The 21,279-nt window shown below is 56.7% G+C and overlaps 1 protein-coding gene across 2 annotated transcripts in view; it reads left to right on the top strand.

Moving 5' to 3' along the window:
* Positions 1–20,432, top strand: part of OLFM1 (olfactomedin 1) — a 36,313-nt gene extending 15,881 nt beyond the window's left edge. For both annotated transcript variants that reach the window (XM_025859528.2, XM_025859527.2), the window contains exons 3-6: positions 3,606–3,761; positions 5,716–5,935; positions 13,276–13,382; positions 18,731–20,432. In XM_025859528.2, coding sequence (XP_025715313.1) covers positions 3,606–3,761; positions 5,716–5,935; positions 13,276–13,382; positions 18,731–19,405 — 1,158 coding nt within the window. In that variant the 3' untranslated portion in view covers positions 19,406–20,432. The remainder of the gene's footprint in view (positions 1–3,605; positions 3,762–5,715; positions 5,936–13,275; positions 13,383–18,730) is intronic.
* Positions 20,433–21,279: the final 847 nt, after the last annotated feature.

The raw sequence follows: 21,279 nt of genomic DNA, 5'->3' as shown, positions 1-21,279 counted from the left end.
CCACACACACACACAGACCACACACACACACAGACCACACACACACATACCGGTAAGCCATAAGTTTGCCATCCTTGCGCCTGAGCCCTGAGGAAGCCATTCCCCACCCCCCGGGGCTATGCTCCTTGCTGGGGAAGGTCATGGCCGCCGTGCATTTGGAGAGGGGACAGCCCCATGGTGCTAGGTCAGAACTGTTCAGTTTTGCGCCCAGCTCAACCACAACCCCTCATACGACTGCAGGTGAAGCAGGCCCTTGTCTTATGGGTAAGCGATTCCCGGGTGCGCCCAGCTCTGCGCGGTCCCCGGGATGGGTGTGTGGGGGGAGAAGGGCCCGGGGGCCATGGGCGCAGCCCGGCCATGGTGCCTGGTCTACTGTAGGTGACAGTGTGGTGTTTGTTCTGCTGTTTCTAGCCCACCCAGTACTTCATTTAGAAAGAATTAAACGCATTTAGCAGATGCCACAAACGTTCATTAAGACCAAACTAGACTGTAGCCTAATTGGGCCTTTAATTATTCAGAATTGCAGAGGAAGGAGGTGGAGCTGGGAGGGGCCTCTGGGACCTGGGAAGGGGGGCAGGCGGGGGCTTGGGGGCAGGCTTCAGGCCCTGGAGCTCTTGGGGGAGGTGACCGCTGGATTCCAGAAAGCTCTCGGAGCTCCTGGGAGCGCAGGCCTTGGGGCCCTTCTTTCTGCCTCCATACTCCACGGTATCAGGGCTGAAAGGTTTAAAGCCCTGTCTTATACCCCAGTGGGCACTGTGTTTTCAGAGGGCAGCAGCCTTTTGTTGTGAAAGAGGACCTCGGGGCTTCCTGCGTGCATTCAGACTGTGCGGCGGGGCAGGGCTGCTCCTGCCACCTGGGGGGTCTCCTCCTGCCTGTGGGGAAGGGGCACCAAGGTACGGGGGCTCTGGTGGTGTGTTCCCTCGGCGGGGCTGGGTTCCCAACTGAGCACGAGGTGCAGAGCTCTGTGCTTCTCCAGCCTGGCTGCATGTGGAGCTCCACCTGAGGGGCGTCCAGCGGTGCAGTCGTGGGCTGCACACCCAGGGGTCCGGCCGTCGTTGGCCTGGAGTCCCTGGGAGGGCCTGGAGGCCAGTACCTGACAGATGCCCCAGTGCCGACCTGCGGCCAGGGCTGAGGGCCACTGGAAACCCGCCGAGTGGAAAAGGCCTGTGGGGGCCGTGGGCTCTGTTCTCTTTGAAAAAGCCATCAGCCCTGACTTTGGAAGTAGGGGCTTTGGAGTCAGGCCAGGCTTTGGATCGTGGCTGACCGCTGTGGGATGGTAGACAAGCGGCTTAACTTCTCTGAGCCTTGGTCTCCTTATGCGTAACATGGGACTTGAAATAGTGTTCACCTCCCAGGGTTTTATAAAGATTGAATGGAGTAAGTGACAGGATGGGCTCAGCCTGGGGAGGACTGCATCGTTTGATAAAAGCTGTGTGACCTTGAGCTTGTCAGTTGGCTTCTCAGGGACACATCCTCCAGGAAAGAGGGTGGATGGCCCAGGGACGGGGGCGTAGACCGGGGTCTTCTCGAGGGAGAACACCCACCTCGGCCCATTCATCTGCTTTACGACCGGCCAGAGTGGGGGTCCTCGCTCCAGGTGGGACAGACAGTAGGAGAGTCCGCATTTTGTTTTAAGGCAATGGAGTAGCTTGGCATCTTTAAAATTTGTTTTCTCGATCTTAAATTTAATCGTATTTAAAATTCGTGAAAAGCATTCCTTGTCTGGCAAATGAGAAGCCCGTCGCACTGTGTGTGGCCCCCGTTGGAGGTCTGAGTCTGGAGCGAGTGTGGACCCAGCAGCTTCTGCTCAGCCCACGGAAGTCCCCGCTCTTGTGGGTTTTGCCAACACGTCAGGAACCCTACGTCTCCAGAGGGGAGAGGGATCCTGACTGGAGCGGCCATTTGTGCCCCTCCTCCCAGCGTTGTGGCTGCAGGAGGCCCTCCTGTGCATTAGATGCTGGTGGGGGGGGGGAGCCTAGTGCTGTGGTTGTAGGAGTGAATAAGCCCCAGGCCCCTCCCACCCCGAGTTTCCCGTCCAGCCAGGTGGTTGTGTGTATGTGTGGTTACTGCCGGGCGGGCATTGTGCCAGTGAGGTGATGCTGTTTCCAAGTAGTATGCAGCCGCTTCTGGCTTTGGAGCATCCTGGAAGCCTCCCTGGAGGAGGTGGTGTTTGGGCTGGGCTTTAAAATATGAAGAAAACCAAAACTCACAGCTCTTCTCAAAGGAAGTCCTGTGGTTATTCAGTGTGACAGAATCAGGTGAGGGGGGCAGGGAGAGAGAAAGTAATAGAGCAGATGTTTTCCAGTTCCCCATAGAAAGGATCAGAGAGTGTCAGAGTCACCCACGTGGTGTATTTTACAAACCTGAATTTTTCAACTGGATTTGTATGTTACTTTTAAATAACTAGCCATAAAATTCCAGGCATTTTAAAATGCTGCAGTGAGTAATATCAGTTTTTCTCCTACCGAGAAGCCTTTCAGTTGTGCCCTTACTTTATTTTATTTGCGGGGGTGGAAGATGTACCGTAAGTGGTAGAAACCGCGCTGTCATATTCTCACTGACCGAGTCAGGCTATGTGTCATACCCAAATGATTCTGTTCCAAAAAAGGGAGAGGGTTTTCAAAGGCAGCAGGAGATCAGATGTGAAGATTTGCGGTGGTCGTGAAGGTCTTCCTCCCTGGTAATTGGATTAGATTCTGAGAAGTGGCCCAAACACCACTGCACAATCCTGAGCTCCGTCCGCCTCCCCACCGCCCCAAATGCATGTGCACAGATGCACCAGCCAGTTTCCCAGAAATAAAATGCCCTGGCAGGTGGCTGCACTGAAATGGTTTCCCTTTTAAGCGCTCTGGAATCCTGTTGAATATTAAAGTTCCATCTTGAGGCTAGACTCAATTCAGATCTGCCTGCAAAGATGTAGAACAGCGACTCTTCATTTGCTGGGTGATTGATTCCTGACTCTATGCACTGAACGTGTATGTTTACAGAGCAGTCATCTACCTATGATACCGGGAGGTGTGATGGATGGTGCGCGAGATGGGGACAAGGGTTGATGCAGCGTCAGGGAGAGCAGTTTTCTTGTAGCTTGGCTCCACGCTCCTGCCATCAACCTTCGCAACAGGATGCCTGTGAGATTTAGGGGGACAGAGAGTCTCCACCTGGGGTGGGGGAAGCCCAAAAGCACTATTCATCCTTGTTGGTATTTATGCCTGCCTAACTGGTTTCATCCTGCAGAGTCACAGTCCCCTCCCCCCTGACCAAAAAAAAAAAAAAAAAAAAAGTCACCCAAAGCCTTGTATGCCTGGAGTTGTGAGCTGGGGAGGACCCGAGGTTCCTGAACCCCTGATTTGCATCCCTGGCTATAAGAGAAAGCATTCTGGAACATGGCAGAGGAAATGTTTACCGAACCAATTTGCTCTGTTTGGGGAGTTCTTGGTCATAACACTCCCTGCTGCTGGTGATTAACTAGTAAATAATGCATGGGCCGCCTCTGGTTCCCAGTGTGTCGGCTGTGTGGGAAAGGTCACTGTCGTGTATTAGGAGGCAAATAAGATGGGCGGGCACCTGCTGCAGCTCCTTTCTTGAACCTGTTGCCTTTTTGACAGGTGCAAAACATGTCTCAATCCATAGAGGTCCTGGACAGGCGGACTCAGAGGGACTTGCAGTATGTGGAAAAAATGGAGAACCAGATGAAGGGACTGGAGTCCAAGTTCAAGCAGGTGGAGGAAAGCCATAAGCAACACCTGGCCAGGCAGTTCAAGGTATGCATGCTGCTTCCTCCAAGTCGAGACTGGGTTTGGTTTCCCTTTGTGCTTTCCCCTTCCCCTCCAGAACTAGAAACTCGGGGCCGGGGAGGAGCCCAGCAGAAATTGCCCTTGGCCTTGCAAACGGCTGCCACCATCCTTGGAAATGGAGAGGCAGCCTGCCCTCGTCCTTGTTCAGCAAAAAACAGGGTCAAAGGGGTGGACAGAGCGGCGGTCTTCAGCCCCCATTAGCTTCCCAGGCCAAGGTCCCAGGCAGGACCTGGCTTCTGAAGCCAGGTCACAGATTAGCTGGGAAGGGACATGATTGGTCCTTGTCATTCTGCAGCTGCTGTAGGTAAATCCCATTAGCCAAGGATTAGTTTAATTGATTAGAGCCATTTCTGAGCAGGGATCACTCGGGGCAATTTTTCACATCTGACCTAATTTAGCTATGACAGGGCACACTGTAGATTTGCAGGGAGGAAAGAGAGAGACACCAACATCTTTCTCACTTCCTGGTAAGTGTTTTTTTCTTTTTCTTTTTCTCTCTGGGTCACTCTGGACTTTAAAGCCAGAGTTTGACCTAAAATTATATATACATATATAGAAATATGTATATATACATATATATACACCTCTAGTTTACTCAGCTTCAAAATGATTAAATTGAAAAATTATATGCACCTTAATTAAGGTACACGTGCATGTTAATTAGCAATCTAGCCCAGATATAAATGAACAGGTCAAATTACACAGCCCTGCTTGACTAGAAATTGCTGATGCTCCGTCTTCGTGTCCTTTATATGCTGATGTTTTCCTTTGTTGTGCTCCCTGCATGAAGCAAGAAGTAATCCACTTTTAGAACCGATACATTATACAGACCAAACGGCAGGCTAACGAAGTAATAAATCTATATTATAAATAAAATAATAGCAGGCCTGATCTTATCGAGGAGCAGTGAGCCAATTGCTCACTTTGGAGGCAGGTGACTATGTTGTCCTTGCTTCTGACAACGTCATCGTGAATTATCTCGGAGAGAGAGATTTTTGACCCTCCTGACCAAAAAGAGTTTGTGTCTCTCCCTGAAAGGCCAGCATTCCGTTGCACCATGCTAGAGTCCGATTCCTCTGCAGACGGGGGTGTCTTTAGCCGCCATGAGCTAGCTCATCTTTGCAAGCACTGTCCACACGGGCATCTCTCCCAGGTCCAAAATTTGGAGCAGTATGGCCCCGGGGGAGGAAAAGCAACCCCTTGCCTTTGACCATGCTTTAATTGCATTAAGGATTTCACCAGGGATTGTGAGGGAATCTCTATAACTGTTCAAGCAGTTCGTTTAGACTAAATCTAGCAATGGAGTGTGATTTTTTTTTAAGTGACCATGAAAATATTTGTCTATTAATGGCTGTCTGTTTAAGGCAGGCTAGTGAGGTAGCTCTTCAACAGTATTTCGTTTTCTTGCTTGCAGGGCTAACTTAAAAGCGTTTTTTCAGTGCTGCAGTGACTGAAGAAGCAGTCCACTCCCATGTAACCATGACAGAGGGTCAGAGAGCTTTTGCACCATGCATTTTTACTATTATTTTCCAATACTTAGCACCATATCACTAAGGAACCTTGAACACAACCAGGATCCTCTTTTGCATGCGACTGTAGATGCATTCCATGGATAGTTTGAACCCTTGTCAATGCATTTTTTGAAAAAGAAAAAAAAAAAGATACTTTGTGTGTGTGATTAAAAGCATGTAACCTTAAGATGTTGCATTCTAAACTGACAATAAAGACCTTTCCCAAATATGTTGGTGTTCTGAAGACTGTTTAATATGCTCTCCTAACTCTTTTGGGCCAGAATACATAAACCTATAAATGAAACAGGAGTGTGCACATGCTCCCTCACCCGGGGAGAAGCCAGGCCAAGGCAGGGTGTTGCAAGTTTTTGCACGCAGAGCACTGAACCCAGCTTATTTTAACCTTGCAGGCGATAAAAGCGAAAATGGATGAACTTAGGCCTTTGATCCCTGTGTTGGAAGAGTACAAGGCCGATGCCAAATTGGTATTGCAATTTAAGGAGGAGGTCCAGAATCTGACGTCAGTGCTTAACGAGCTGCAAGAGGAAATTGGCGCCTATGACTACGATGAACTTCAGAGCAGAGTGTCCAATCTTGAAGAAAGGCTCCGTGCATGCATGCAAAAACTAGGTAGGACCAGAACCCTGCGGGGGCGTGGCGCTGCACCGCCCACCTCCGCTCTCCTACAGGCTTAGGGAGTGGTGCTGAAATGGACAGCGCCCGCCTGGCTTCAGGGAGGCCGTGGCTGGATTAGGGCTTCTGGGTAGGGCTCCCGCTGGGGAGCACACAGAGGCAGCACTCGCCCGAGGGCACCGGGCAAAGGCCGGCTCGCAGACCCCATGAAGTCGCACATCCGGAAAAGGGACTCGATGCCACATACCATCTGCAGAGTATGTGTGAGTGGGTGTGTCTGTGTGTGGAATGGGTGTGTCCAGGACACGCGTTTAATAGGGCTGGAAACATACATCTCATATTCTCTCCAGGTTGGGAACAAGGGCTGACGAAGCTCCCAAGATAGCGAATCATGCGTGGTTTGAATAAAAGAGGAAAGAAAATTCGGTCACACCACCATAGAGGACTTGCCATTCACAGCGAGAAAAGGCGTCAGTCCGTCCTAACGGCTTGGATGGAGGGAGCCCCTGAGCCCACAGGCTCTTCAACCCCATTGTTGCTCTCTGGGGGGGCACCAGATCTGGGGGTCCCCCGCCATGGGGGGACCCCTCTGGATTCTGGCTTGCGCTTGATTCCCGCTCTCGCCTTGTCAACTTCCCTACTGGGGGCTCTCACAAATGGTGACTTCCTGGCGTCTGAGCCCACTCTCTCCTGCCACGTTTCCAATTTCCGGTTCATTCTTAGGTTTTCGTGTGAAGAGTAGCTGGTCCTTCTCACCTCCTGGTTTTTGACACCAAGGTTGTTCATGTTCATACTGTATCCTTAGTGTACTTTAGGGTAATTTTTAGTGTAATTTTGGTTTGTGAAGAAGTTTCCCTTAGGCTTTATCTGATATTCTAACTTGATGCCCTCCCCTCACCCCCCACACATACCCCAAATGCCTTCTGATAAACTTACAACATCCCAAAGTAGCAAATACTTTTAAAAATCCCTGGTGCCATGAGGCAAAAGGGAGAGAACATCCGAAAGGCAAGGAAGTAGTCAGCCAGCCCCCCTGTTTGAGCAGGTCCAAATGTCCAGATTCTCTCGAATGCTGCTCTAGGCCTCCCAGCAAAGGCAAACACTCGAAAGTCCCCCCCAAGCCTGGGGAGGACAGCAAGAGGCATCGGGAGTTTAATCTGGTTTAATGCGGGCACTTCTGCTGAGTCCCATGAGGGATTGTCTACTGCGTTTTTCCAGTGATGCGCTTCATGGCGCCCCTGTCCTGGTGTGTCAGGGGCTGGGGGGCCTGGGACGGCCCAGGAGGGGTCAGGGCTGGGCAGTCTCCACACCGCTTCCCGTTCTGACACTCCAGGGGTCAGTGTGATATTTAGAATGTTCACAATTATGGGACCATATTTATGAATACGGGTTATGTAATTATTTCCGTTGGGCACAGGTTGGGGTTTCTACCCAGCATTAGGCCACCACGCTGACCGCCTCTCTCTGCCCAGACCCTCCACCCAGGGGTCTCAGCCTCTGAAGAATGCAGGGGTGGGGGGGCTATTGGTTATTTTATTCCCCCCTACCCACCCCGGGATACAGACTGTGTATACCAGGGAGAAACCGAGATGGGGCCTCCACGCTTGCCCTGTAGGGGGTCAGGGAGCAAAGTGGAAATTCAGAGTGGAAAGTTACAAACGCTGAGAAGCCACAGGCCTCTCCCAGGGAGACACTGTCCCTCTTGGGATGAGCAGCCTTCCCATCGGCACCTGACCTATTTTTAGAAGCTGCGTCAGTTTTCCTTTCAGCTTAGGATCTTGGGGCTTCCACACAGTTACCCTTGGGCCGCCGAGGTGGTTGATCTGGGAGTAAAGAGAGGATGACTCCCAGGGGCCGTGTGCTCGCCCATCAGGGTGCAGCTGTGTGGTCTCGCCGCTGTGTTTCTTTCTTCAGAAACACCTTGACTTGTGGATAGACCCACTGATCGGAGTCTGTGGGGGGCCCAGGGATCTGCATTTAACCAACGGCCGGGTGAGTCATAGTCCTCGGTCTGCGGCAGGCTGTAGTTAGGTATCACCCTGTGGCTGTGTGACTCTCCCCAGGCACTGACTGTCTCAAGGGCCAGCCACCTGTTTATCTGTACAGTGAAGGTGTAGGAGTCCGCATGCCCTGAGATCGCCGTGGGAGTCCAGGGACACCTCATATCATGGCTCACACTATGCCTGGCAGAGTGGGGGGCCGCGGGGCCATCAGGTCAGCAGGCAAGTAGGAAGTGATAGGTAGGCAGGCAGACAGACACAGTTGGTAGGTAGATGAACAGACAGGTAGGTGGGTAGGTGTGGGGGTAGATAAATAGGCAGGTGACAGATTGAACATGGCCCCTCCCTCTCCCTGGGTTTCCATTCAAGCACAGTGACGTAAGGACCACATTCCTATCCTGTGGCTGCTTGATATGGTTTTTATTTCAGCCTTGTAAATGGGTACCATCTTAGCAGCCTCTTTGCCTGCTTGGAGGTTCCGGGAGCATAGAGCAGAGGAGCCTGCCTCCTGCCTGTGGGGGACCCCCTTTCCCTGACAGCTATGCCGGAGGCTAGGGCTCCTGCAGGACTTGGCCTCTCAGTAACCCCCCACCCCGCCCCCTCGGCGCCTCGGCGCCTTGGTCTGAAGTCTCACTGTTGGTCCCCGTTACCTTCCGGTATAGACACTGCAGCCCCACCCCCCCCGCCCCCAACAACGTGCCCTCAATCGGGTCGCTCCTTGTGGCCACCTTCTCTTTAAGTTGACGTGGCTGGTAATTCCTGACCCCAAAACGTACACAGAGAAAAACAAGGTTCCATTCGTTTTCTGTTTCTATTTGTAAAGATTGCTCTCTCGATGGGATTGTATGTTTTTCCCAGGGGCCCAGCCAGAAATGACTCTGAAACTCCATTTCTAAAACTGGAGGTGGGGCTCAGCGTCTCTGGGGATCCTCTGCAAGAGAGGTGGCTTCTGACTGCTCCCCTGAGCTCCCCTTGTTCCCAGACAGGGGAGCGCCAGAGCTGCCCAGCGACCCTGTCCCCCAGGCTGGGGCCGGAGACTTCACGGTCAGCCCCGGGGAGCCTACACAGTCAGATGACCCAGCAGCTAAAGCAACTGAGCCAGAGACTCGGGATCCAATACAGAATGCTCTTCATACATCAACGTGTCCTGAGCATCCTTTTAGCTTCAGGCCTCAGTTTTCCTGACTGTAAAATGGGGGCGAAGGGGGGACTAGCTGAGTTTTAGGGCTTCCCCCAGTGGGAAGGAAGTGCCCAGACACCCAGAACCAGGCATCGGAATCTCTGGGGGTCTTGTTCCACCGAGAACACATGTGAACGAAGCCCATGGGCTTCAGCGTCAGCGGCCCCACCAGCCCGGGGCCCACGTTGCTAATGGTCAGGGTGTAGACTTCTTTGCCAGTTTGGGATGTCAGGGCATGGTGCTTTGCCTTGGCACCACATCCTGGGCTCTCTCTCCTGGGGGAGGCAAGTCTGAAGCCCCCTTCCTGTTCTCTAGCCCTTGAGATGCGGCAGGTTCGGGAAGGCAGAGGGATTGGCCCTGACCTGCTCCCGGGGGCCTGAAGAGGCAGGGGGAGGGAGTTGCTGGCAATGGGGTTGCCGAAAGTAGCACGAGCGGGTTTTGCATTCAGTGGAGGATTGGGAGCTAAGTCTGGGATGCCTCCGCCTGCAGGAGACCCCACGAGAAAGAAACCAACCCACAGCTAAAGTGCTGCTCGTGTGTTGACCTGAGTGGGATCCTGGCAGGGCAGGCTTCCCCTTCTGGAGTCCTCCCAGGAGGTGCTCAGGATCGTGCCTGGTGAGAGGTCTCCCGGTGCCTGCCCTGCCCTGCCCATGCGGAGGGGAGATGAGGCACCCCCCCTTGGTGCCACTCCCAGTCTCTGGCTCTGCTTTGTCCTCAGGTTCTTCCAGCTACGAGGACATGTGTCTGCCCAAGCTCCCAGCTTTGCAAACGGTTCCCAGTCCATGAGGGATAAAAGCTGGGACCAAGGGAGACCAAAAGCTGAGGGCCCAGCCTGCCTGCTATGGGGCTCTCGGGTCCTTGCTCTGGTCTCTGGTCTGGTTCCTTGGTGGGCATGTCACCCTGGGCCTGCTCAGGGCTCCCTGTGGAGACTGTCCCAACTGTTGTTCAGAAGTAGATTCCTTCTAGGAATAGCAAGAGGCAAATGATTTCATCTGCAGGGCACTGCTTTGTCCGGGCTCCTGGCTTTGCACGGTGTCCTCCCTCCTGACACCCGTCCTGGGCTCTGGAAGAGGGTGAGGGCAGCCAGGCCCTCCCAGCTGGGTGCTCTGGCCCTGGAGCTCCGCCTCCTTTGAGCTGCACCTGCGCAGGGGCGCTTTCCCAGCCTCCTCCCCTCCTTTACGCACATCCTGAGCCCTCGTGACAGAAAGGGACACTTTCCTGAACTGAATGTGCCAAGACTCCTCCATGAGGCTCTTCCATGGGGCTTTTTTAGATCCTGTCAGCTCCTGAGGTCTTGGCAGAACCAGTCTGGACAGAGAACCAAAAATAACTCCCTGACTCAAGCAGGGGGGCCAGCCTCCAGCCCGGTAGGCCCTGGAGACCTGAGGCTGCAGGCAGTATTTGGAAGAGCGGGGCACCCAGGCCAGCCAGACCCTTGGTGCTCTGATCCATGATTTTAAGGCTCCCTTCAAGGGGCTGGGGAGGCTGGTGCTCAGCCCTTGGAGCCGGGGAGCACCTGGGTGGGGGGGGGTTCAGACCTCAGCCCGGGGAGGGCAGGCTGTACTGCAGAGCATCCCCCTCCAGATCAGACCTGACCTGCAGCCTGTTTCCCGCAGCGGCCGGCTCCCCTGCTCTGCTCCAGGCCCGAAGGCCCCCAGTGGGCAGGACGCAGTGGGGTGGTTCGAGGCAGCCCCGACCCTGACTTTTCTCCACATCCTTAATCTGAATCCAGAATCACGGTCATGCTGCTGCCTCCACTGAGCACTGCATCCACGTCAGGCACCCTTCTAGAAGCTCCCCACTGCTTCGGCCCCCGCAGCTGCCCTCTGGGCTCAAGGAAAAGGCCAAGTATCTGTGCCACACTCGGAGGAGGGTGACCCTGCTTCACCTCCCGTCCCCTCTGCTGGGGCCCGTGGCGAAGGACATCGTGAGGGTTTTCTGAGAGATGAATCATTTTACCTCTGAGTGCCTGAAAGATGATTCACTCACTCATTCATGGACAATTCCATGGGCAGAGCCTTGGGGAAACAGCAAGAGAGGACAACAAGCTTGTAGCCTGGGGCAGCAAGACCTGGACGCTGGGGTCCGAGGCCCCAGGACATGTGTGGTCACTGGCCTGAGTCAGTGAGGACAAGGTGGGCGGGGTTCTGAAGGCAAGGTCTCGGAAGAGGCTTGGGTTTGGGCCAAGTCATAGAGGACAGGTGGGGGGGGCGGGCGGAGGACGTGCCAGGTGCAGGGTCAGCCAGAGCACAGGCGTGGAGGTGGGAAGGGCCAGGCACCTGCGCCGAGCTGGGGCGCTGGCCCAGCATCTTCACCTGCTGGGTGTGATGTGGAGGACAGACATCTGGTCTCCTTTGGGGAGGTCTCCAGCACGGGGGGCTGTGGCTGCGCAGTCTTGGCCAGAACCTCGGCTTGAGTCAGCATCACGCTACACAGTGCCTGATCCCACGGTGTGCTATTGGATGGAAAACCCACGCACCCCCGGGCTCCCCAAGCCTTGACACCCTTGGGGGCGATGGCTCCTCCTTCCGGGCTGCCGGCAGGACCACTGTCCCCTGGCTCAGTGGTGGGGACGCTATTGGTGGCTGGAGGTGGCCCCTGTCAACATCTCCTGATTCCCACCCAGGTCAGAGAAGCTGCTGTCTCCTGGGGGCAGCCCCTGGAGCCCCCAGGTCATAGGAACCAAGAAAGTACAGGGGGACACCAGCCTTGAGTACCCCCTCTTCCTTCCAGTCCCTGTGGACACTGGCGAACCTGGGACCTTCCTCTAGTGCCCTGTCCTCCCGCAGATGGGGGGCGTGTGCATGGGGCCCAGCAAACGTGCTGGGATTCTCAGCAGGGACCTAGCCCACCTGCAGACCTGGCACCAGCCCCACGAGCAGTGACTCCTGCCAGGAAGCCACGGGCTGTGAGGGGACAGTATTTACGTGGGAGAGCACACGATCGCTCCTGAAAGTGGAACAGACAGGAAATCCAGAGAGGGGAAGGAATAGGCTGGTAGAAATAGGTGTGGACCCAAGGCAGCGGCTGGTCATGAGCAGGGCGGCGCCACTGATGGGGATTTGGGTGCAGAGCCAGCCTCCCCCCCCCGCCACCATTCCTGCCTGCAGGCGGCCAATATCCCTCTCCGCGGCCTCCGTGCTCCCGCCAGCACAAAGAAACGGGGTGCCGGGTGCTGGGCTGGGGTGTCAGGGGTCTGTCTTTGCAGCCCAGCGTGATGATGCTAATGCAGATACTCACCCCACTTTTTCTTAGAGAGAGACCAGTTTCTGAGGCCTGGCCCGCCCTCCACTCTGCGGGATTATCCCGGCTAAACTGTGTCCCTGGGTTAAGTCACTGACAATCTTCTGATAGCACCCGGATCTTCTTGGGACCTTGCTGACTGCACTGTGTCCACCTGCTGATCCCGCTCCTAGGGCTCAGGAACACCTTGCCCTCCAGGCTGGCTGGGATTCATATATTCTGGAAGACCTCAGTGGCTGTGGAGTCTTTGCTGGGCCTGCAAGTGCAGCCTGTGGGAAGGGCGCTGGGCTGCAGAGAGAGCTGGGTCCCAGGCTCCCCTGTGCAGAGTGCTGGCATGGCTCTGAGTCCCTCCTTCCCCCCCCCCCGGGCCTCCATCTGTGAGACGGGTGGCCCTGAGGCCACATCTGAGGCCCTGTCCATCCTGCTGCCATGCTCCGTCAGTGCCTCCAGAGCCCCCGCTCTCCAGCCGCAGGGCTCCCCCCAGGCAGAAGGGACCTTCTCCCCCTGCCCCTGCGGGAGACGCTCACAGGGAAGGAGCGGGCCTTTCCCCTAGTCTGGCTCTAACTGGCCCAGGGGCGTGGAGCAGTGGGCTCTTCCCAGAGAGGTGCTTCGGGACCCAGGTGGTACACGGAGTCTTGCAGGGAGCCTAACGGGTAGAGGGAGTGACGCAGGGGGGTGGGGGTGTTGCTCTTCCCTCTCCCTGTCCACCCTGGCCTCAGGGGCTCCGTTTGCGGGACAAGGGGAGTTTCTCTGGACTTTGGGGCTGGGGGTGTCACCGGGAAGAAGAGGGGCAAGAGCAGCTGTGAGTCAGACACCCCGACCAAGAGCGGCAGAGGGGACCCACATCCTCCTGCAGTGGGTGGTCGGGGTCGGGCCAAGGGACTCACTCTTCTGCGCTGTGCATTGTCTTCTAGCCTGTGGTAAGCTGACGGGCATCAGTGACCCCGTGACCGTCAAGACCTCTGGATCAAGGTTCGGGTCCTGGATGACAGACCCTCTGGCCCCAGAAGGTGATAACAGGGTAAGTGCCCCTCCACTGGGCCTGGGTCTGAGGGTGCCGTGGGCCCGCCTGGGGCCATACCCCGAATGTCTGGCCCTCACTCCAATGCCCGTGTGCCCACCTACGCCAAAAACCACCCCAGCAGTTGTGGCTGGAGCGCAGCTGGGCGGCCCTGGGGGTTTGTTCTCCCGGCAGCTTTGGGGAGGGTCTCAGGTCCCGGCCGACGTCCCTGCGCTAACACGGAGTCACGGACCACAGGGATGGGGCCCCATGTGGGAAGGCTGGTGGCGGTTGTCAGAGCAGGTGGACCCCTGCAAAGCCCTCCCGGGCTCCACTCTGCCTCCCTGGCTGGAGGGCAGGGGAGGGGAGCTCCCAGACACTCCCAGCCCCACCCCTGCTCCAGGAGGAGCATCCTGTGAGGCCGTCCTTAATTTTTGATTTAGGGAAGAGGCTCTGTTCTTTTTTTCTCAGACATTCCCCGCCCCCTTGGGGAAAAACTCAGAAAAGGAGAGAAAAGCAGGGCCTGGGTTGTGTCTTGTGAGCCCCTTTGGGGGTGTGGGGGTGAAGGGCGTCCGGCTGAGCACCGGGACACCCGGACAGGGCTGTTCGGTGGCGCTGAGAGCCTCCAACAGAGGAAAACCCTCCTGGGGCTCTCAGGGAGGAGGGACACGTCTGGGCACGTGTCCTCTGGCGATGCGCCCACTTGCTGGCTACACCCCAGGGCGTGAACAAGCCAGAAGTCTGGGGCGAATCCTACCCACCCCCTGGCTTTCAGGGGCTGGCAGGACGCTTAGAAACTGATGACTTTTTAAAAAAATCTCTGCTCTTCATTCAGGCAGGATTGAGAGAGGGGCTTCTGGGCCTTGTCTGGAGGACTCCTAACCTGAAGGGGAAGGTTGCTTCCTCTCCCTGGGGATTTCTGGTCTCTGCAGCTCCCCTTCCCCACTGCCACACCTGCCCCCCAGCAGGAAGCAGCATCTCTTGTATTTCGGAAGTGAGGTGGCCCCGCACTTGCTCCTGGGGAGGGTGGGGCGGGCAGTGACCACAGGCCCTGTGGCGGGCGCCATCTGTCTATATCCACCACCCTCCCACCCTCTCCCCAGAGCAGCTCACTCCAGCCTCGGCTGCAAAGGATTCTGGAGGGGCCGGCCCGGGACCCAGGACTGCAAACCTGGGATGGGAGTGCAGACAGGTGTTTGGGGGGTGGTTTCTGTTTTATTTTCTGAGTCGGGACAGTTAGCTGGTGCTTGCAAGTTCTCTGACAGTCTCAGGGGCTAATTGCAATCCCGATTGGTCTTCTGGTCCACATCGCCCGTGGTGAACCCCAGCTCTGTTCTGGGTTTGGTGACAGTGAGACCGCAGGGTTCGGCGCAGGCACAGCAGAGCCCTCTGTGTGCACGGTGATCCATTTGTATGAGAGGTGCTGGTGGTTGTGCCAAGACCCCTGGCCCTGGCCCTCGGCGGCACGCTCTGCGTGCCTATCCTGGTTGGGCGTCCGGTGACCCTCCGGCGACCTGCCAGTCTGCAGGTCCCCTGCTTACCCCTGCTGTTTGATGAGAAAACCCCGGTCCAGTCTCATGTGCACGGCCAGTGGTTTCACTAACAAGTGTCTACAGCAGGTGCCCCGAGTTGCCCCGTCCCCCTCTCCTGCCTGCAGTCTGCCTGCCTACCACACACGCCCCACACACCTGGGTCTGGGGGCTTGCGCCCGCACCTGACACTGCTCACATGCCTCTGGCCCCCGCTGTGGGATCGCCTTCCTTTGTTGTAAAGAGCGCTGCTCAAGAGATCCCCTTCTCAGATCCCAAGTATCGGGGCTCCTGGGAGCCCGGCTGTTTGCCCCGAACAAGGAGGGTATCGGTTTGCAAAGCTGTCGAGGGGTGGTGGATGCTCTTGATAACTGGAGGCCTGTTTTCTGCTTCGTGACTGGAGTGGCCTCCAGAAAAGGAGGCCCTGGGGATGGACGGAGCGTGCGGAGAGGGGGTGGCGGGAGGAGGCTTCGGTGGGGGCGGGGGGCTGCTGGTAAGGCGAGGGGGGCCGAGCTCACCGGGGGGGGACACAGGGCAGGAGGAGGCTTCGGTGGGGGTGGGGGGCTGCTGGTAAGGGGAGGGGGGCCGAGCTCACGGGGTGGGGGGACACAGGGCAGCTCTGCCCCACGCCGTGTGCTTCGGGCCATTCCGAGCCATGCGCTCAGCACAGCCACCTCCAGCTCCCGGCCCGCTGAGGGACGCGCCCTGGGGCCCTGCCACTGATCTGGAGGAGAGCTGTTTTGTTTTGATCCTTTTCATTGTCCCCTTCCAGTTTGGTCACACACACAGGAAACCGGTACCTTGTTCTGAAGGGAAACAAGAATCCGTGTCAGCTTCGGGGCAGGCTGCCACGGGGTGTGGTCAGCGGCGCGTGGCCAGAGGCCGGGGGCAGGGAACACTGCACAGGCGGTGCCGGGTGGGGGGCCCCGTCTGGGGGCTGCGGAGGAACAGGTACAGTTCACAGCTTCCCGACGCCTTTGCACTGAGCTGCTAGAACAGGGTTGGCTCGGGATGCCTCTGCACGCTTCCTTCCTTGACTCGCTTGTTAAGCGCCAGCTGTAAGCCAGGCTCTACGCGGGACCCTCGTGCTCTTCCACTGTGTCCAGAAGCTGCCTTCTCCCAGTGGTGACCGGTCCGCGTGCTTCTGGTGGTGCTGGGGCTGTGGAAGCTCTCACCCCTGATGCCAGACTGTGCCCATCCCCCCAGGAGACCCTCCTCCCTGACTCTGTCCGCAGTCCATGACACCTTCCCTCCTGTTGGCTGGCTTCAGCTGTAGATGTCCCAGGCCAGCTAGCATCAGCCCCTCCGTGTCTACGACTCTCCTCTTCTTAAGACACCACTCACTGGATTTAGGGCCCACCCTAATGCATCTTGAGATCCTTAATGACATCTACAAAGCTCTCTTTTCCAAATAAGGTCACATTTACAGGTTCCTGGATGTGGACATATCTTTTGGGGGGCCACCAGTCACCCCACTACAAAATTGAGACCTCCCTGCCTGGGGGTAGAGGGGCCGTAGGAAACGCCCTCCAGGAAGCGAGCGTGATCAGTGGAGAGAGGGGGCATTGCGGTGGGAGCAGCAGGTAGGGGGCACAGAGTTGTCTGAGAGCCAGGGACTTGGCCTGGCAGGTGCAGAGGCAGCCGGATGCTGCAGGGAAGAGCCTGGAACTAAGGAGTCAGGTTTACAGAGGAGCGATGGTCTGGATTGCAGTTCTGGAAGATTCAGTCAGGCGGCACCGGGCCCCGGGGCCAATAGGGAGCTGACAGCATAACCGAGGGCAAGGGGGCACAGGCTCCAAGCCAGAGGGTCCAGCCTTGCCTGAACACTGGAATCACCTGAAGCTTTAACCAACACCCATGCCTGGCTCTGTCTCTGGGGTCCGACGCGATTGTTCTGGGAAGTGAGTGTGCCCGGGGCTCAGAGGGCAACCAGGTTCCAGGCTCTAGGCGCCCAGATATGGGGGTTCTGGGCCAGGCCAGAGAGTCGGTGGGGGCCTCCGGGGGGGTGATGGGATTCTGTGTGAGCCTTGGGACTTGGACGGGAGGGGAGGGAGAGGCATTCTGATTTGGAGATCACGGTGAACCCAGAGGGGGTGCCCACTAGGAGGGAAGGGGCTCCTTATCTCAGGGCCCATCAGGGCTTGATGCTGTGCCTTCTTTGTGTAGAGGGGCTTTTCAATGATGTCTTACAGCTGCCGGGCCAAGAGCTGGTCGTTAAACATTTAGTGCCTTGTGCTGGCTTTCCCTCCCAGCCTAAACTGCATTTTCCAAAAGCATTGTGCCCTGTGTCTGATTTGCTACTTTCTGGGAAGAAGAGGGAGTTTACAAATCTTGAGCAATTTGGTGACCATTTCACCCATCTCTGCCCACGGGAGGGAGGCACCGGACCCTGGGGTTCCCCAGTGTCACAGGCCCACTGGTGGGGGAGGAGATGTTTATGCACATTCAGGAGTGCTCTCCGTGCTGAGCGGGAGAGAGGCAGCCTCTGTGGGCATGGGTCAGGAGAGGGTTCCAAGGGTGGGGGGATGTTGGTTGAGCTGGGTCTTGGAAGACGCAGTGAGCTCCCCGTCTCAGGAGAGAGCCAAGTGCAGGCAGGAGGGCCAGTCCTTGGCAGCGTGATCATGGCCCCCAGGACCCCTGGCAGCCCAGCACTCGCCCGTTCCAATCTGAGACCCGCATCACTGTGGGTTGCTCTGCGGGGGGCTAAGGGTAATAAAAGCCTCAAATGAGACCCAACTTAAAAAAAAAAAAATCTCATTAAAAACAAAAAGTGCATCTGCCTCTAAGCATCCAAATAGATGCCTCAGGAACAAGGTTAGGATTTTTTTTTTTTTTAATTTTTAACACATGTGTAATGCTGTGTCTGAAAGCCCCGCATCCTTAATCTCTCCTGCAGCCAGCAGAACCCTGATGGATAAAGCAGCTGTCTTTTTGCCAGACAGATGCACTGGGGATGGCGTTAGCCCAGCAGATTTTCCTGAGTAACTGCATTGCTTTCTAATTTGCTCCCATATTGGTTGAAAATGACTAAAGCATTTTGTACAAAGTCTAGACAGTTTTCGAGTCAACTGGCATTTAAGCAATAATCGGAAATCTCTTCCTCCGTAACCCCAAACGTGGGCCACCACTGGGTTTGTTATCTTGGTAGCTTGTGACCCTTGGGGCCCTTCACGAAGCCCTCGTTCTTCTTGGAGAAGCAGCGTGGGGGTTGGGGGTGACCGTGATTCCACGTGCAGTGCTGCCTTTCTGCCTGGCAGACGGGACGCCCCAGTCCGGGCCGCTGTCCCGGTGCCCTTGGCTCTGGGTCCCCATGCCACAGGAGCTGCCTAGGGCTGTGAGCGTTCTCCTCATCCAGCGCTGTCTTGCTGGCTTGGGGGTTCACATGCTGACGGAGTTCCTTCCTTCCCCAAATAAGTGGGAGCACCTGCTGTGTACCGGCCAGGGAGAGCGCAGTGAACCCCGAGCCTGGACGCAGCCCAAGCAGAGGGGACCGGGGGCGGCTCTGTTGCCGCCCACTTCCCTGATCTGCGGGGGTGGCTACAGCCCCAGACCTCCTTCCCAGAGTGTGCCTCCCCATCCTTTGTCCTCACTGGACCCTTCTTTCCTGGCAGGACAGTCCTGTCCCCTTTGACGAGTACCCTGGCGGTTTGGGGGAAGGACGTGATGTTGCTTGGTCTTCATTACCCTCCCTGGTTCTTTCAGTTCCTTCTTGAGGCGCCGGGCTGCTGCAGAGTCAATTAGACTCTGAGTCTGAGCGGGGAGCCCCGCCCGTACCCCACAGAGCCGCTAACGTGTGGATGCTCTCTCTCTCTCTCTCTCTCTCCCCCCCCCCCCCCGCAGGTCTGGTACATGGACGGCTATCACAACAACCGCTTTGTCCGCGAGTACAAGTCCATGACCGACTTCATGACCACGGACAATTTCACGTCCCACCGCCTCCCGCACCCCTGGTCCGGCACAGGGCAGGTGGTCTACAACGGCTCCATCTACTTCAACAAGTTCCAAAGCCACATCGTCATCCGGTTCGACCTGAAGACGGAGACGATCCTCAAGACGCGCAGCCTGGACTACGCCGGTTACAACAACATGTACCACTACGCCTGGGGCGGCCACTCGGACATCGACCTCATGGTGGACGAGAACGGGCTGTGGGCTGTCTACGCCACCAACCAGAATGCCGGCAACATCGTGATCAGCAAGCTGGACCCCGTGTCCCTGCAGGTGCTGCAGACTTGGAACACCAGCTACCCCAAGCGCAGCGCCGGCGAGGCCTTCATCATCTGTGGGACTCTCTACGTCACCAATGGCTACTCGGGGGGCACCAAGGTCCACTACGCCTACCAGACCAACGCCTCGACCTACGAATACATCGACATCCCCTTCCAGAACAAGTACTCGCACATCTCCATGCTGGACTACAACCCCAAGGACCGTGCCCTGTACGCTTGGAACAACGGCCACCAGATCCTCTACAACGTCACCCTCTTCCACGTCATCCGGTCCGACGAGTTGTAGTTGTCTCTGCCCGGAAAGCCCGGGGGGCCGAGGCCTCCCCCACGCGGACATTCCTGCGGAAGAGCTGCCAAAATTACCGAACGATACTAATAATACTAATTTCAAAACAGCAGCTGCAGCGTGGGCTCCAGCACCGCGTGGTGGCGTCACCTCCGTGTGCTTCTGGTTCGAGCGAGAGGGCGACACGCTTGGGAAGAGACCCCCCCCACCCCCATCTTTGCAGCTGGAACTGCAGTCCAGGGATCCCTGGTCCCCTCCCCCACTCCCCGCCCGGCCCCCTTTCTGGTCAAATAACCCACAGAAGTAAGGCAACGACTGTTGGCCAGTTCTCGCCCGAGAACAACCACTGTTAGGTCGCATGGACATTTCCCCTAGATCGTGCTCAGCTCCCGTGGGCGTGCCTGCTGTGTGCCATCGAGGGCCCACGGGCCGGCCGCACTCGGCGTCCGTAGGGGCCGCATCGGCGAGTGTAACTCATCCATCACACCTGCTGTCTCTCGACCGCGTGTCGTGTCATAGCTGAGCCGCGCCGAGGCTCCGCGTCCCCACGGGCCCGTGTGCGGTGCCTGCCACCGGCGGCCACGCGCGTGGCATGGACAGCGGCAGCGCCCACTTGTTCGAGCTCGCGTCCCCCGTAGATCTGTTGTGCCGCGTCTGTCTGTCGTTTCCTTGAGGTGGTAGCTCTGTGTGTTCAGTTGATGCAATGAATGTTGTAAATGCCGTGCTGTCGTTTGGATTTAATTAAGTGGATGGTTTTTGTTTCTAAAAAGAAAAAAAATTCAGTGTTCACCCTTAGAAAGAGGTAATCAAGTTCATGTTGATAATAAAGGAATTGCTCTCTTCTTGTTAAATTATCTAAATAATGTAACCACGGATGGGAAGAGTTTATCTAGGGAAACTCTGTTTCCGCTGGGAAAGGGATGATCCTGAGGACAACCGTGCGTGGGGAGTACAGTTCAAAGTCAAAATGAGGGGAACTTTGTACCGTCCAGTTATCGAAGGAACAATAAAGATATTAGGAGATGTCTTTGCTTCACTTGTCATTTCTGAGGTTTTAAAGATGATGGGGCCTTGCAGAGCCCTGCGGATGTGATCCCAGAGCCCAGGTGGGGCTCTCCCAAGAGGCCACATCTAGGACATGTTCTCCACCGGGTCCCTAACCCCCACCCCCCAGAAGTCAGAGGACCAGCCTGGGGCTCCACATCCCCTGGGGTGGACGCGAACCCGAGGCCGCATTCCCGGAGCCCCGCCTCATGCTGCCGTGGGGGCCTCCTGCAAGGGCACCTCTGGACGGGGTCTGAGACAGGCACCCACCGGAGATGTGGCAGGGGCACCCATGGAGAAGATGCTGACGGGTCAGCGGAGGTAAACCAGGCCCTCCCTGGCTGGCTGGCTCAGTGGGGCTGTGGTGGGTCTGAGAGGTCAGCGGCCGGCCCTCTCTGGGACGCGGGTCCCCAGGCCTTGGACACAGAGAACCTCGCTCATCCACAGGGCCAGGACCAACTCACAGGCTGTGCCCTTCGATGGGGAGGTGGGTCCTGCCTCAAGCCCTCCCCGCCCCAATCCTTTCGCGTTTTCCGGTTACTGCTGGCCCCTCAGCGTCCTTCTGTCGGGGAGCTCAGGGATACCCCTAACTGACATCAGGAGAGGAGGGGCGGCAGGGGGGAGGGCTGGGCCTTAATTAGAGCCTCGTTAGCTGGACATCCCCCCTGAGCCAGAAGGCTCTCCTGCCTCGGCAGGACAAGCTTGCAAGTAAAGCTTGTACAAGGGGGAGACCAGTTCACACTTTTACGTTCTTACAAATTTTCTCAGAGTGAGGGGTCCAAACTCTTCCCCCTGAGAGATGGGAGCTGGTTACTCGAGGAAAAGCCCCG

The sequence above is a fragment of the Callorhinus ursinus genome, unplaced genomic scaffold (genome assembly GCF_003265705.2).
Source record: "Callorhinus ursinus isolate GAN/ISIS: 27379988/994484 unplaced genomic scaffold, GSC_fseal_2.0 scaffold141, whole genome shotgun sequence".
Classification (NCBI taxonomy): Eukaryota; Metazoa; Chordata; class Mammalia; order Carnivora; family Otariidae; genus Callorhinus; species Callorhinus ursinus.
This window is presented reverse-complemented; position numbering and strand designations above follow the sequence as displayed.